The 15,534-nt window shown below is 44.6% G+C and overlaps 1 protein-coding gene across 1 annotated transcript; it reads left to right on the top strand.

Annotated features, from left to right (window-relative positions):
* Positions 1–2,538: 2,538 nt before the first annotated feature.
* LOC125548939 (small polypeptide ROTUNDIFOLIA LIKE 3-like) lies at positions 2,539–3,471 on the top strand. Its single transcript, XM_048712454.2, has one exon. The coding sequence runs from the start codon at positions 2,880–2,882 to the stop codon at positions 3,213–3,215; it is 336 nt and encodes a 111-aa protein (XP_048568411.1). The 5' UTR covers positions 2,539–2,879; the 3' UTR covers positions 3,216–3,471.
* Positions 3,472–15,534: the final 12,063 nt, after the last annotated feature.

Below are 15,534 nucleotides of genomic sequence, written 5' to 3'. Positions count from 1 at the left end.
AAGACAGTTATCCACGCATTTATAATATTTGCTTTGATAAAGAGAAAACAGTGGCCTGTGTTTTGAAAAAAGGACTTGATAAAGTTAGCTTTAGAAGATCTCTTTGTGGAGAATCTTTGATGCTATGGGAGTATATAAAAGATGCATGTGAGAGTGTGATACTTGATAAAGCCCAAGACAAGATTAAATGGACCTTATCTGGGGATGGAAAATACACTGTCAAAACGTGCTATAGATACATGATTCAAAATGGAATGCAATACCCATACAAATTTCTATGGAAAGTGAAAATGCCCCCTAGGGTTAAAGTTTTTATATGGCTACTACTGAGGAAAAGTATTCTTACCAAACAAAACTTGAAGAAAAGAGGATGGCAGGGAGATACACAATGCTCCTTTTGCGGGAGAGAGGAAGACATTGAACATCTATTTGTACATTGTTCGGTGGCCAAAATGCTATGGATGGTTATGAAATGCTCCTTTAATATACATGATGTTCCAGATAAAATTAATGACATATTTGGCAGGTGGCTATCTAAATTTGAGAAGAATGATAAGAACCTCATGACCGTTAGTATTTTGGCAATGCTTTGGACGATGTGGAAACTGAGAAACATAATAGTCTTTGATAATCACAGGGTTACTGATCCCTGTGTTCCTGTAAATCTGATTATTAAGAACTTGCATGAATGGTGTGTGTTGCAGAAAAACCAAGAAAGAATAGATCGCATGAAGGAGGGCGTAAATCAAGTTGAGCGGGTGGCCACGGAGTTCTTCAAGGCGACGCGTGGATGGGCGACTGGAGTTCCAAGACTTGGAGGCTCTTGAAGATCAAGCTACGTTGATGCTCATCTTCTCTGTGCTGCCTTTTAGCTCTTCTGTTTTTCTCCTTTATGTCCCTTTTGGTTTGCGATCTGAACTTTTAGCCTTGATGGTTATGACTCTATTGCAGTTACATAATAGCTAGTAGTAACTCGAAGACTAGTTATGTTGGGTTTTCTTAGCGTTGCTTGGCGTTAGGGTTCACCAATCCTGACAGGATGGTATGTGGAGGGGGGGAGGGATGGATCCCTTCACCGACTTATCATCGTCAGATTCCCCCCTGTTGCGTTGTAAGTCCTGGAGTCTATGAATGATTGATTTCTTTATACGAAATTGGACAGGCAAGCTCTCTTTTATCAAAAAAAAGATTATTCATATATTAGTTGGTTATATACATCAATATTAATTAAATTATTATGTATTACTACATTAGTACTAGTATTAGTTACTGATCCCAGCCAGCTGTGTGAATCATTTCTTCCTTACGATATTTCCGATTGGCCCAAACGGGTGGAGGACACCGTTGCTGATATTCTCGCCTCTCTCCTCACCCAGTTGTCTCAAAAAAAAAAAAGACTGCTTGAGGATTTGAAATCTGATAATCAATGCGCAAGTATACCACCTGAGTGCTTGCCAGGCCCCCACACATAACCCAGTCTGGTCAAGTCACCTTTACTTAGCATACCAGCTTTAGCACAGGAACAGTTGGGTTAGCCGATGATTAGCGACCCCAGCACTTGCACTAGCGGCAGTAGAACCGTCCTCTTCATCTCTCCATAATTCATACGGACATGGATCATCAGGTAGTAGGAGCCTAGGATTAGGAGCGCCCGCCGCCGATAATGGAGTACACCCACACCCACCCATCCACGTTGCATGTTTAGCCATATCTAGCATCCCCCGGTAACCCTAATTAACCCGCCATGCAAAATGCCTCCCGAGGAAGAAAGAAAGAAAGGTGAAAGGAGGCCTCGTGTCCTGCTTCGAGCCACAAAACCGACGACCCGTCCCAAAGTCACTTTCGGTTCCGGTGAAGGTAAAAACGCGAGAGTTACTGACAGCGGCATCCACTGGCCACCGCCAGGAGAAAATTGAAATATTCAAAAGGTTGGCTTGCCGACCGACGGGACGGACGCCGTGCAACGGCTAACATGGGGTGATTTGATTTGACGGTGGCGGGCGGGGCGGGGCGGGGCGGGCGTGGCCGGCAGCTTTGCGCGCGATCATGTGGCGTGATGCAGAGGTTATGCACAGTGATCGCAGTAAGTCTGGCGCCACTCCTACCACCTTTAAATTTTATTTGTACTGCGTGTGGTAGTAGTAGTGGTAGTACTACGCTACCACTATACTCCAGCAGTTGCTGCGTGCGTGGTTGTGCGTGCAGTGAAGTCGGGAGGAGACAGTGTAGTGTAGGTACCAACAGAATTTTTAGAGCCGCGTAGCATAGGCTTCTGCGGCGGCTTTTCTTCCATCTCGAGATGGCAGGGCGGGCAGGGCAGGTGGATCCGACGGGCCACAGGATTCCGCTTCCGCCACCACCGTTGATCGATCCATCGTCGATCGATCGGTCGGTCGGTCACAGACGGAATGTACTCTGCTGCTGGGAGCGCTGCGCTTGCGTTTTCATGGCGGTAGAGGCCAAGCACAGTGAGTGTGAGAGTGAGAGTGGTGCGGTGGTAGCTGGTGCCTGGCTGGGAGGGACGAGTTGTCTTCCATCCGTCGAAAGGTTGGGGTTGGGGTCGGGTTTCATTTGTTTGGGAGCGAGGCGAGGAGAAGCCAGCTGAGCTGAGGAGGGGGAGGAGACAGGGCGGCCCCATTCCCACTCGCTCCCACTCCCTCACTCCCTGCTCTGCTCTGCAGCTAGCACACCATTCATTGATTCACTCGCTCGCCCGCCCGCTCGCTCGCTCCATTTCTTCTTCTATCCCTCGCTCTGCTCATTCCACGCGCACTGTCCACTCCATCCGTCCATCCCCATCCATCTCCACCGCCACCGACCCACCTGCATTTACGTTTCAGTCGCCGGCGGCGGCGGCAGGGCTGATCTGGGTTGGAAGCATGGAGGGGGACGACAAGTGGAAGCTGTCCAAGAAGGGGCGGAGCAGATCGGGCCGGAACTACTACTACGGCGACGCGTCCGGGGCCAGCACCAGCGCCGGCACCAGCGGGGGGCTGAGCCGGAGCTACTCGGCCAGCGTCACCGCCACCCGGGACGGCGCCGGCGCCAGCGGGAGCGGGGGCGGGAGCTCGTCGTCGGAGCAGCAGAAGAAGGAGGAGGCCGAGTCCCGGCGGCGGCTGTCCAAGAAGTGCGTGGAGGCGGTCAAGGAGCACCGCGCGCGCTTCTACATCGTCCGCCGCTGCGTCTCCATGCTCGTCTGCTGGCGCGACTACTAGGACCTGCCGGCCACCTCCGGCAGGCCGGCCGCCACATTCTTTCAATCGTTTGCTTCTGCTCTTCTACCGGTGCTGTAGCTACGTACATTTCCTTCCCCCTTTCTTGGCCGGCCTAGCCGAGCTCTCCATCCATTCTCAGCCTATATAATCTTCTTAGCTTCTTCTGCTTCTTCTTCTTGCTGCTTGCTTAATTACTTTCTTGATGTTTTTCCCCACTGTGATTTGGGCATGTACAGTACATCAGCCATGAGCGCCACCACCAGCACCAAGGTAATGCACCTAGCTAGCAGTCCCGTCACAATCAGCCACCATTACTAGCTAGCTAGCTCAGGAGCTCCATTTCGCTCTGTTTTTCCTAGTACCACGGAGACTTAAATTTGTGCAGCTAGCTTCATTTCAATCAAATTTGTCCTAGCACCAGCTGATGTTTTGATTTTGAGTGAGGGAGGCCGTTGAAGCAAAGCAAGATTGATCCATGTCGTTCCATTCTTTCACCTTTGCGTTGATTAATTGCTGATCCTTGTACCGGTACCAACAATTTGTTGTTTGCGGTTGAAATCCGGTTGGCGGAGGGCGGTCAATTGACCGGACGGACGAGGCTCACGCACGCGCGCACGCAGAGATTGAATCAATCAGGAGCTCAGGGGCTCGCTCGTCGGCCGGCGGGCCAATGATTGTGCTAGTCTTATTAGTGGACGCCGGTCGTCGATCTGCTGGGTGGTGATGATGATGGGGAGAGTACAATTAGGTGGGGGATGGGACGCAACGCAAGTGAGTGAGAGTGAGTGAGAGGGAGCTTGTCAATTTGTTGGTGGGATTCAGGCATGGCATGGCGATAATGTTAGCTAGCATGGTCCCCTCGCTCATGCTCGCCCGATTCAGTCAAGCCAATCAGTAGACCAAATGTTCGCTTAATCTAGCAGCTGGACCTCACCCGTCGCCATCGCCGTCGCCGTCGCCGTCCGTCGTCGGCCATGCAATGCACCACTGCCATGCAGGGCTCACTCTAGTCTACAAGGAAGAAAGAGAGAGAGAAGATTCAACGCATTGTGTTTGTACCCTTTTTTTTACTGGTACTCTAGCAGGTTGTTACTACTGCATGGTAAGTACTTTCACCGCGCGGTATGGACGCATGCATGGACGTACGGGACACATGCGCGGCACGTGCGAGATTCCCGTTGGCTGCTAATCGCTTCTTCGGTTTGCCAAGGGCCGTGAAAATATATGTATGTATACGCGCCCTGCGTACGGACTGTCTGGCACTGTGATTTTTTTACTGGTAATTTGTGGTACTCTACAAACTTACGTTCCAAGTTCCAACTACCTAGTGGTGCGGTTGTGCTTGTGCTTCCTCACCTCAGCAAGTTTGTAAAATGTCCCAAGTTCCAAGTTCTGACCGAAGAAAACAGGTTCCAACTCTTTTTTTCATTGCAGGAAAAAACAGGGTCCAACTACCTAGTGGTAATTAGGAGCTGGAATCGTTCTTTTCCAGTACTTAATCTCGACCCGCCCAATCCATCTAAAATGCAGAGTAGTGCTACTCCGGCCTTGTCGTCCAAGAAATAGATTTATCTAGACGTATTTTAGTCATACATACATCTAACTTTATCCATTTCTCCGGACAGGGGGGTCTAATGGGCACCCCTCCAAAATTGTAAAATAAATTTTACTAACATGTAGCACTAGTAAATTTTCAACGGTGGCATCCCAAGGTTGAGATTCTAGGTCCGCGGCTTATTTCCGAAGCGAAGGGGGTATTATTTCCCCTTTTTTTTCATGTGCGTGTACGTGCTCTCTGACCCTGACGGTGTGAGAGAGATATATGGTGGTAATTTGGTTGCCATTGGAGGTGGAAACAGTTCGGAGCTGGGTGCGGGTGCTGGTACAGTGGGTGCGGGATTGTACGTACGCGGGCACTGTACAAACATATGCAGCGGGGCCGGGGGCAAGGACGCTTGCCTCGCGGGCACGCATTTCCGTCCCCTCCATCTCCTCTGTGTGGAGTGCGTGTAGTACCCTCGGCCGGCACTGTCACGTCCACTGTTACCGCTACCCATCGAGCTATTTATATTAGCTCCTACTACTCGTACCAACCGTGAACCACCACCCATGCGCCATGCACGCTGTCGAGTGAGATGAAAGAAAGGAAAAGGGAAAATATAACACACCCGTGCACCACCGTTCCGTTCCCCACGGATGGATGTGTCCAAGGCGCGTGTACCTTTGCCTTTTTTCTGAGATAAAAATCTAAGTTAAATTTTAAAAAACGTGGGCGCACAACATTGTAGAATGAAGGGAGTACTGTCTTTAGCGAAATGGGATATTTTTGTATTTTATTTTGTATTCAAGATTTTCTTCTTCATGCCATTTTTTTTGGAGACCGCCCAAGATTTTGTACGTTGGGACTCATGTGTCGAGGTGGTACCGTGGTAGTAGTACCGTGTTGGATGTGTTCGTCAGGTTGTCTATGTGGCTGTGTGGCTCTATGGATCCGAAGAAGTTCGCAGGCTTGTAGGGTTGTGCCTCTTTTCTGGCTGAAAAGGATTACATCTATTATAAAGATTCATTGAAAGTACAAATCACTTCAAACATAATAAAATTACATCGAGGTCTATGCACCACCGAACAACCATTGCCGCCGCCAGAACAAGCCATCGACGCGCTGCTTCCATACGGGAGCCGGCCTGGCCTTGTCGATGATAGCCGGGAAGTCTTTGTGCACGTGCCCCTAAGGACCAGCGCCCTGGAGCCGCACTCGTCACCGTTGAATCCTTAAATCGATCTGAAGAACCTGACACCAAATATCACCGCTGCTTGCGCACGGCGAGAAACGCTAACCTCGCCGCCCCATGGAGCTAGTAAGAATCTACGCCGGAACTTCATATAATCCGTCTCAATGGACAAACTTGAGGAGGATCGGAGCCCGAAAGACTGACTCAAACAAGGAGCGCATCCAAACGCCGCCTCCGCGATGACTAATTCTACCTATCTACTAGCGGCAGTCGAGACACCACTATTCTCCTCCTCGACACTGGCCGCCGAAGCGGCAAGCAGAGGGGGGCAAATCCACGGACTCGTCGGCGAAGGACGAGGGCAGGAAGTCTTTTCCAAGTCGCCTTGGGAGAGATGAAAGAAAAGCTAAAGTTCTTGTAGGGCTGTGCTTGTTCACTCAAGCCAGTTTGTAACGGTTTTTTGTCTGTTTTTTTCATAAAACAACTTAATTACTGGATGGGATGAACCTTTTGCCTCCATTTCAAAAAGAAGTGTCATATGTTCCACCGTAGTGCCTTCCCAATGGTCGTTCACCGCCACCACACTGGCACCACCCTACTACCATCTCTCTAAGCTCGACGACCTCGATAGATTGTATTATCCGACCATGCAGGGCCAAGGCGTATATATGGGTGAAATATGAATCGAACATGCATTGACAAGTTTATCACTTTTATATGGAAATACAACTACTCCACCCGTCCCTATTTTCTCGGTGTCCAGGTATTTGACTATCAATTTGACCGACAAAATGAGGTTTACATGTCACAAAAAATCATTAATTTCGTATTGAAAAAAATATTGCAACGGTATAATTAGTATGGCATTTTACTGAATATTTATTGGCTAAATTAACGTTCAAAGGTAAACCATAAAAAATGAAGGCCGGGATTTTTAATTGAAAAATAAAAAATAAAAAGGGGAAATGTTTTTTTTGTTTCTTAACCCTCACCATTAATGTCACCCTTCTCAGTACGCGTGCAATGATGCAGGTTTTAGGCTGGCCATCTGCACAGTTAATCTGAATCTGCACGCCATGGCTCAACTATTGGGAACGATAATCTGCAGTACCCATCTGCACAGAAAAGGTATCATGATTACAGATAGCGAGAGCCCAAATCAGATGAGATACCCGTTGAAGTGGATCGTACTGTTCATGAGCTATATATGTGTGGATGTTTATGTGGGAGCTGGTTGTAACAGGCCAAGCAATTGCAAACTAGCTATAGTTAGCAGTTAAAGGTGATTAATTCGCATGTGATGGAGATCATGTCGATTGATCTCCATGACTAGCTGTTTCATAATTCACATGTATGCACATACGTGAAGGCTAACGAGTACCCGTAAATCAAATGCGGTGAAGCATTGTGCAGCAATATAAAACTTACTAGCCCGTTACTAAATATAAGACGTTTTGGCAGTTTAGATAGGCAAGAACGTGAAAGATGGAGTGGGTGACAAGTGGGCCGACTCCAAGAAAGAGAAGGACAGAGAGTGACAAGTGGACTCACTGTGCATGCATGCACGGGATGGGGACCGGCGGCTGCCAAAAAGGAAGCAGATGGAATCGCCCGGTGCTGGTTGCGCAACAGCAAATCGATTGACCGCTCTGTTTTCACATCACTCTGTTTTCCCTGCTCTACTCTGTTCTGGTATTGGTATTAGAGTATGTAAAATGTAACATACCTGCACAGGTGATGTACCTGTACATAGAAGCCACATACCACACTCAGAGGTTGTATTACACCATTACCTGTCATCTACTCCACCCGTCCCATAATATAAAAGCATTTTCTACACTACAAAAAGGCTCTTATATTATGAGACGGAGGGATTAGTTTTTTTTTTGTTTTCCTTTTTATGCATCTTACTTGTTGCTCACTGCGTTTCAAAATATATCCGTCGTGGATTTAAAACAATGACAAGTATTTTGTACTGGAGTTAAAAGCACGACAAGTATTTTTAGAACGGGGGAGTACTGTGTAGCTAGTTTTTAGTACTCCTCCGTCCAACTGCAACAATGTAAAATATAATGAGAGTTAGGGGTTTAAGAGTTTTTTTTTAAGAGCATCCACCGCCGCTTGAGATATTTTGGGTTTTCTCGCCCCCGACTGTTATCATAGTGCTGAGAGGGGGACTCGGATCTTCAAGAATTTTGTGCTTCTTTGTCAGCGTCTAGTGATAGCCATGGTGTTTTTGTGAATAAAGTTACTCATACTCTTTCTTTGTTGGTGACATGGAGGTAGAGAAGATTGTGTCCTTGTAGATCCAACTATTCAGATCTAGCGAGTTTATACTATTGTGTCATCCTATTATTGTTGATTTGATTCTTTGTGGAGTTGGAATCTCTCCTTGACATGATGGTGAGTATCTTGTGGTTTCATGACATGTGATTCTAGGGGGTCATCCTTGGCCAAGTCCTTTCAGCGCTTATGCCTTCCTATCCTTTTGCATAAGCAACTCAAATGACCTGTAGATATATCTGTTGATAACGCAGTTCGTGCCAGTGAACGAGTGGTTCTATTATTGCTCCGGTATAATCATAATCTCTTCAGTGAAGTCCTGAAAGTACTTCGTCATGCGTAGATTGATACCACGAATAAATCATCACCAAGAGATATCACTGTAATGCTTAGTCATAGGAGTTACTTTCTATTTTATTGGACCAAATGAGTGCACCTGTAATGGTTATGAGTACGAATAAAATTGCAAGTGTTTTAAAATCGAACCTTGTAAACTCTGATCAAGTTTATCGAAAGACTTATCAACATCCAGAATACCAAATCAATTCCATTTAATTCCTCACAGATATATTTTCAAATTGTATGTATTTGGTGTTGTAGTTATAGATAATTTTCTCTATAAACTTGGTTAAAGTTTGTGAACCTTGATTTTTGCGAAAATTGTGCACACTATATTAGAGGACGAAGGAAGTACAAAATTTTGAAAACCTAGAGGGTGAATGACCAAAAAACATTCCTCGGAATAGAAATAGAAAAGCTGCAAGTGGTACCCCTAGTATTGCTGTGTGTTGCTTGTATTGAGTCAGTTTATGGTGTCTCTTGAAGTCTTGAGTTAATAGATGGCAGTCCGCCAGTTGGTCGTCCACTATGCTGGTAAATTGGTGCTTGGTCCCACTTGTAAGTCAATAGTGGAAAGATATTGTGGCTAACCTGCTGATGTGGATAGTCTACATGTTAAGAGAAGTAATATAATGGGAATGAAATATTTAGGTATTATAGATGCATCGATCGGTTGTCGAAGGTGATCAATTTAAGTGGGGGATATGCGTGTGAAGTTGATGTTGTTGTGAATTTCTTGTTGGAATTCAGGCGTCCATGGTCCCCTCGCACGGGCAATCTAGCCAGTAGTATCACTACACCAAATGTGTACTTGCTTGCTTAATCTCAAGCCGTACGTCGCCATCATCGCCGTCGACGTCGAGCGTCGGCCGGCGCCGTTGTGCCTGCTGCGTGCTCACCAGCGTGCAGTTCGGCCACCAGCCTAGCATGCCTGTGACGGCAGTACCGGGCCACATGCCTTCCACGTGCGAGGCTCCTGTTGGTTACTTTGCCCGCCGTTTTCTCGACAAGCTCCATGCATATATATAGTTTACTTCCAACAACTATGTAGTATATTTTTTGGATTTGTACTACCAAACTTGATGGCTCCATCCATCCATCAGGAGGCACCTGTTTTTTACAAAGACTCAGGAGCCAACCGAGCCCGCAGGCCGCAGCGGACGCTTTTCCTTGCGCCGAGAGCTCCAGCGGCGCCATGTGACATGCGCTGGGCACTTCTCACATTGGAGTGATTTTTTCTTAGTCTTTTTTCTTAAATCTTGTTTTTGGGTTTTTTGTTTGTCTGGGGTTTCCTGGATTTTGTCTCTTTTTTGTCCTATCCGTCTTTCTACTTTTTTATGGCGGAATCATGTCTTTTTTGTTTTTATGTTTCCATTCTTTTTTGTTTCACTGCTTTTTATTTACAACTGGTAGAAGCGTGTGCTTTCATAAATGTGCTTCACATGAAGCATCAGTTGTGCTTGGCCAAAAATGAAGCATAGTTGTGCTTCCGTGCTTCCCAAAATGTGAAGCACATATGTGCTTCCACGTTTCAATGACAAAAAAGTGAAGATACACAATGGTGAAAACGATTCTTGATTTGGACGCATTGTTCAACAGATAAGATGTTCTAAAGAAATGAATGTACGCAAAAAAAAAGCAGAAACAAAATCACCCCTACCTCCGTGCTTGTGGAAAATCCCACTAACCCCCCTGGTTGTGACAAGTGTAAGTATGCCACTTGTCAACACCAAAAGATGTGAGGGTGACCTTTACAAGGGGTACCCCTTAATTAGGGATTCCGTTTTTTTTACGATGTCTGAGGCGAAGAATCCTATTTGGTGCTTATGCAACAAATACTATGTGTTGGTCAGCCCATATAGCTTTTTATCTCTCATCAGCTTTCGGAACCTTCTAGAAGGTTCCCTTGGTATTTTTGGTGCTCTTTTGTTCCCAAAATAACCCAGGTCACTCCAAGGCTACTTTGGATTCGGCTAGTTAAGCAAACATGGCATACAACCTAATTTCTAGATCTAGGTTGAGTTCGTTTTCATGAAGAAGATCTTGTCCATGCTCAATTTGGCAATGGTAGGCGAACATGAACACACTAAACTTGATATTTAAGAGAAAGAAGAGAAGCATAACTAAGTAAAGACGATATGCATCACACTCTCTTCTGGTGCCGAAGATCTTGCTATCTTTGGAGAATTGGGATACATTTATCTTTTTTTCTGCATTCAAGATTTCTTCACGATGACACTTTTTTTAATACCTTGGAAGTCGAGGATAAGTTATTTGTGCTAGGTGGCTACAATCTTAGGTTGAGACTCATGTGTTGAGGAAGTAGTAGTACCATGTTGGGTGAGTTCGTTGGGCTGCCTATGTGGTTATGTGGCTCAGTGGTTCAGGGGAACTTCGCACGCTTGTAGGGTTGTGCTTGTTCACCTCAGCAAGTTTGTGGCGTTTTGTTCTGCTTTTACTTCTAAATTATGCTTAATTAATGCACTTGACAAATCTTTTACCTTCATTTCTAAAAGAAGCGTGATATGTTTCACCGTAGTGGCATCCCCATGGTCGTTCACCGCCACCTCGCTGGCACCACGCTGCAACCATCTCTCTCAGTTCGGGGGCACCAATGGACATGCAGTATGCGTCCGTGCATGGCCAAGGCATATAGATGTGTGTAATATGAATAGAACATGCATTGACCAGCTCGTCACTTTTATATGTAACTCGTATATTATTGGTTAAAAACTAATGATCAAAGGTCAATTGTGCGGTACGAAGGCCGGGATTTTGAATTGAAAAACAACACAGAAAAAAGGGAAATGTTTTTTTGTTTCTTAAGCGTGTGAGTAATAATGTCACCCTTATCCGTACGCTTGCAATGATGCAGGTATTAGGATGGGCAGGGCATCCGCACAGTTAATCTGAATCTGCGCGCCATCGTTGAACTATTGGGAACGATAATCTGCAGTGCCCAAATGCACAGAAAAGGCATCATGATTAGAGATAGCTAGAGCCCAAATCGGATGCCCGTTGGAGTGGATCCAACTGTTCATCAGCCTGAGCAGGGCACGCAATTGCAAACTACAGCTAGATTTACATAGTGATGTACGTACGCCCACCGCGTAAATAAAGCTGGTTAATTCAGAGGTCGATCATGCAGATCACGGAGACCGGGTCCCATGCATATCGATCGATCGATCCATCGATCCATGGATGTGACTCAAATGTGGTGAAGAAGTGTGCAGCGATATAATAAAGTAGAACCAACTGGTTAATTAACCATGGATGTGAAAGACGAGTGGCTGACAGGTGGGCCGGCCCTAAGAGAGAGAAGGGGAGAGAGTGACAAGTGGAGTCACTGTGCATGCATGGGATGGGGACCGGCGGCTGCCGAAAGGGAAGCAGATGGAATCGCCCATTGTTTGTTGCGCAACAGCGGATCCGTCGACCGCCGATGCAGCTGTCTACTATGTTCAGACCAACCTGCTCTCCGTGTGGTATATGTATACCTGTACAGTACAGGTGATGTATCCATCCGTAGCAGCCGCATATACTACACTCAAAGCATCTCCAGCAGCTTGTGTATAATTTGTTATGTACATACCGATATAGACAATGGATTAAAAAGATTCATTCAAATACACAACCAGATTCACATCAGACTGTCTATATTCTTTCTCTTGTATGTTTAAATATTACTCCTTACAAAGTTAGTACAAAGTTGAGTCATTTATTTTTGGACGAAGAGACTATCTTTTAACAACCAATTTAATTAACATTTCAGCAATTATAATTCAATACAAACTTAATGCAGGGAGGCACCGGCTACCAAACGCAATGCAGAACATGACCCAAGCCACATTTCAGCCCAGCCAGGCTCAACCGGACCACAAATGCAGGAGGCCCAAAAACCCGTGCAACTAATCAAACATGTCCTTAGAGCTTAAGGGTGTGTTTGGAAGAATAGCCACCATCGTCCTAGATACTTTCGGTTTTCTTGGTTATGAGTTTTATGTTCTTACTCGACGTCTAATGGTAGTCGTGTTATTCGCCGAATAAAGTTACTCTTGTTGGGGACATGGAGCTACAAAGATTTGTGTCCTTTGCAGATCCCGTTATTAGAATCTGACAAATTTATGCTATTGTGAGATATTATTATTTTTGGTTTGGTTCTTTGTGGAGTTGGGTTGTTTCCTTGACACAATGGTGACCATGTTCTGATTCAACATGTAGTTCTAGAGATTATTCGTGGCCCATATCAGCTCATCGCTTAGACTTCCTCTTTTTGATAAGTGATAAGTGACCCAAGAGGCTTTCAAAAACCTTTATAGATAATCAAGTGCGTGCGTGCGTGTCAACAAGTTGTGGTATCACTACTTCTGTCTAATTGTAGTCTCTTTAGTGAAGTCTTAAAAGTATTTTTCCCTGCTAAGATTTGTACCACGGAAAATATATCACTGTAATTCTTTGTCGTAAGAATTACTCCCTCCGATCCAAACTAAGTGCCCCAATTTTGAACTAGTGTTAATTCAACCTTAGTTCAAAAATGTGACAGTTATTATGGATCAGAGGGATTACTTTATAATTTCTTGGATCTTTTATTCAAACAAATGTACTCCCCCGATCCATATTAGGTGTCACTAGATACATCCTTTTGAGTGGCAATTAATATGCATCAGAGGGATTACCTACAATGATTACAAGTATGAATATAATTACTGGTGTTCCTAAACATATAGAACTATCTCTGTCCTAAAATACACTAGTAGAAAAAGGGTCAAATGTTCAGCTCATTAGTCCCGGTTTGTATTTGAGCCAGCACTAATGTGACAATTAGTGCCGGTTCGAACGGCTATGCATTAGTGCCGGTTCGTGTTGAACCTTGCCACGAACCGGTACTAAAGGGGTGGTGGCAGGCTGGCGTCGGGTCGGGGCCCCACGAGCCCCTTTAGTGTCGGTTTGTGACACAAATAGGTACTAAAGGTCTAACCTATAGTACCGGTTTGTGTCACCAACCGGCACTAAAGAGTCTTAACCTGTAGTCCCGGTTGGAGACACAAACCGGCACTATAGGGCAATTTTCAAACTCTACCCCCCCCCCCCCCCCCCGCGCGGGTATCGCCATTTCAGTTTTGAAGAAAAAGAAAATGATAAAAACTTCAAAAAATAAAATCCTTCAAGATGTAGTTATGTTACTACATCTACAAGTTAGGAAAATTTAAAAACTTAAATTTGGACATGTTTTGCAAAAAAGTGTGATGAAAAAGTAAAATGACTATATCTTTTGCATACGATGTCGAAAAAATGTATGATATATCAAAATGTTTAACACGAAAATCCGCATCCGATTTTGACAGCCTACGGCCTGTTTGAAAAATTTTATAATCCTCAAATTCTAAAAGGAAAAAAAAAGATATGCTCAAATTTTAGTTTTTTTGAATTTTGGTCAAACTGTGGTCAAACTACTTATTCAAGAAATATTAATGTTACTAAATAATTATTCAAGAATATTAGTGTTACTAAATAATTATTTCAGTTTTTTGAATTTTGGTCAAATCTGGTCAAACTATGGTCAAACTACTTATTCTAGAAATATTAATGTTACTAAATAATTACTGTTTTTTAGAATAATAGTTTCAAACTCAAACGGTGAAACGTGTGACCTAATGCTCAAACTAAACTCCTGAGGGTTAATAGGATTGACAGCTTAGATTTGTTAGGAAAACAACAAGTGCAGACTTGAAAAGTAGGGGGAATAGAACTCCGAAGTTAAGCGTGCTCAGGCTGGGGTAGTGAGACGATGGGTGACCGGTCGAGAAGTTAGACGATTTGGAATCAGTGATCCATACTTGAGCAGTTAAGAGGGGTGATTGAAGACTAAATCATCAAATAATTCAAAAATTTGAAAATAAAAAAAACATTTTTTTCCAAAATTTTCATTTAAAAAAAATCTTTAGTACCGGTTGGTGTTACCAATCGGTACTAAAGGTCTCCCATACCACGACGCGAGCTCACGCCACGTGGTGGGCCTTTAGTGGCGGTTCGTGTTGTACCGGTACTAAAGGGGGGGCTTTAGCCTCCACCCTTTAGTGCGGGTTGCAGAACCGGCACTAAAGGCCCTTACGAACCGGTGATATAGTGTCTATTCTACTAGTGATATAGTGTCTATTCGATTTTTAAAGTCAAACTTTGTAAACTTCATAAAGTTTTTGGATTAATTTAGAAAATAAGAATGACAAATCAATATCATTAGATTTATCATAAATTACTTTTTGCAGCAAGATAAATTTTTTTGCAAGAACATAAATATATTTCAAATGGTATGTATTTGCTATAACAATTATGTATAGTTTTCTCAACTAACTTGGTCAAATTTTGCGAAGCATAACTTTTACGAAAATAGGGGCTGGTCTGGCGGGTTATGACTCAAGGGGAAGATGACGGGATGGACATGGGGGGGGGGGGGTGTGACTACACCACCAATGGTATGTAGAAAGAAGAGTGCACTAGTACACTAGAAGGATATATTGATGTAATATAGCCACATTGAGTGAGTGCCCGGCCTCTGCATAACATGATGACACAACCAACACGTCCAATACAACATGATGGAAGAAACCTTTCTCGAATGTATGCTCTAGCTGTGTGGATCTTATCTTTAAAAAGGTATTTGTCATCCGACCCCTGTAGAATAGATCAAGTATGGAGTCATCGGTGTAGAACAAAAGACCCAGTATTTCGAAAAGTCCCCTTCTTAGCTCGAGCTCATATGCACCTTCGTGAACAGTACACTAGTGCAGAAAAGCCTAGCTATGGCGTGGCAAAATTGGCCTTGCTGGAGATGGGTGCCAACACCATCAATATGACGCTAGTGATAAAATTTACCGGCAGCGTTGGAGCAACGTCGACAGTATTTGTGTCCTCATATCGTATCACGTGGCCAACGCTAGCGGTATGTGTATGTTAGCACTGACATG

The sequence above is a fragment of the Triticum urartu genome, chromosome 3A, assembly GCF_056163025.1.
Source record: "Triticum urartu cultivar PI428250 chromosome 3A, HENAU_Tu73, whole genome shotgun sequence".
In the NCBI taxonomy this organism is placed as follows: domain Eukaryota; kingdom Viridiplantae; phylum Streptophyta; class Magnoliopsida; order Poales; family Poaceae; genus Triticum; species Triticum urartu.
Note: the sequence above shows the minus strand (reverse complement) of the source record. Positions and strands in the feature narration are given on the sequence as shown.

Coding starts and splice junctions, on each gene's coding strand:
- LOC125548939 (XM_048712454.2), top strand. CDS start 2,880: ATGGAGGGGGACGACAAGTGGAAGCTGTCCAAGAAGGGGCGGAGCAGA.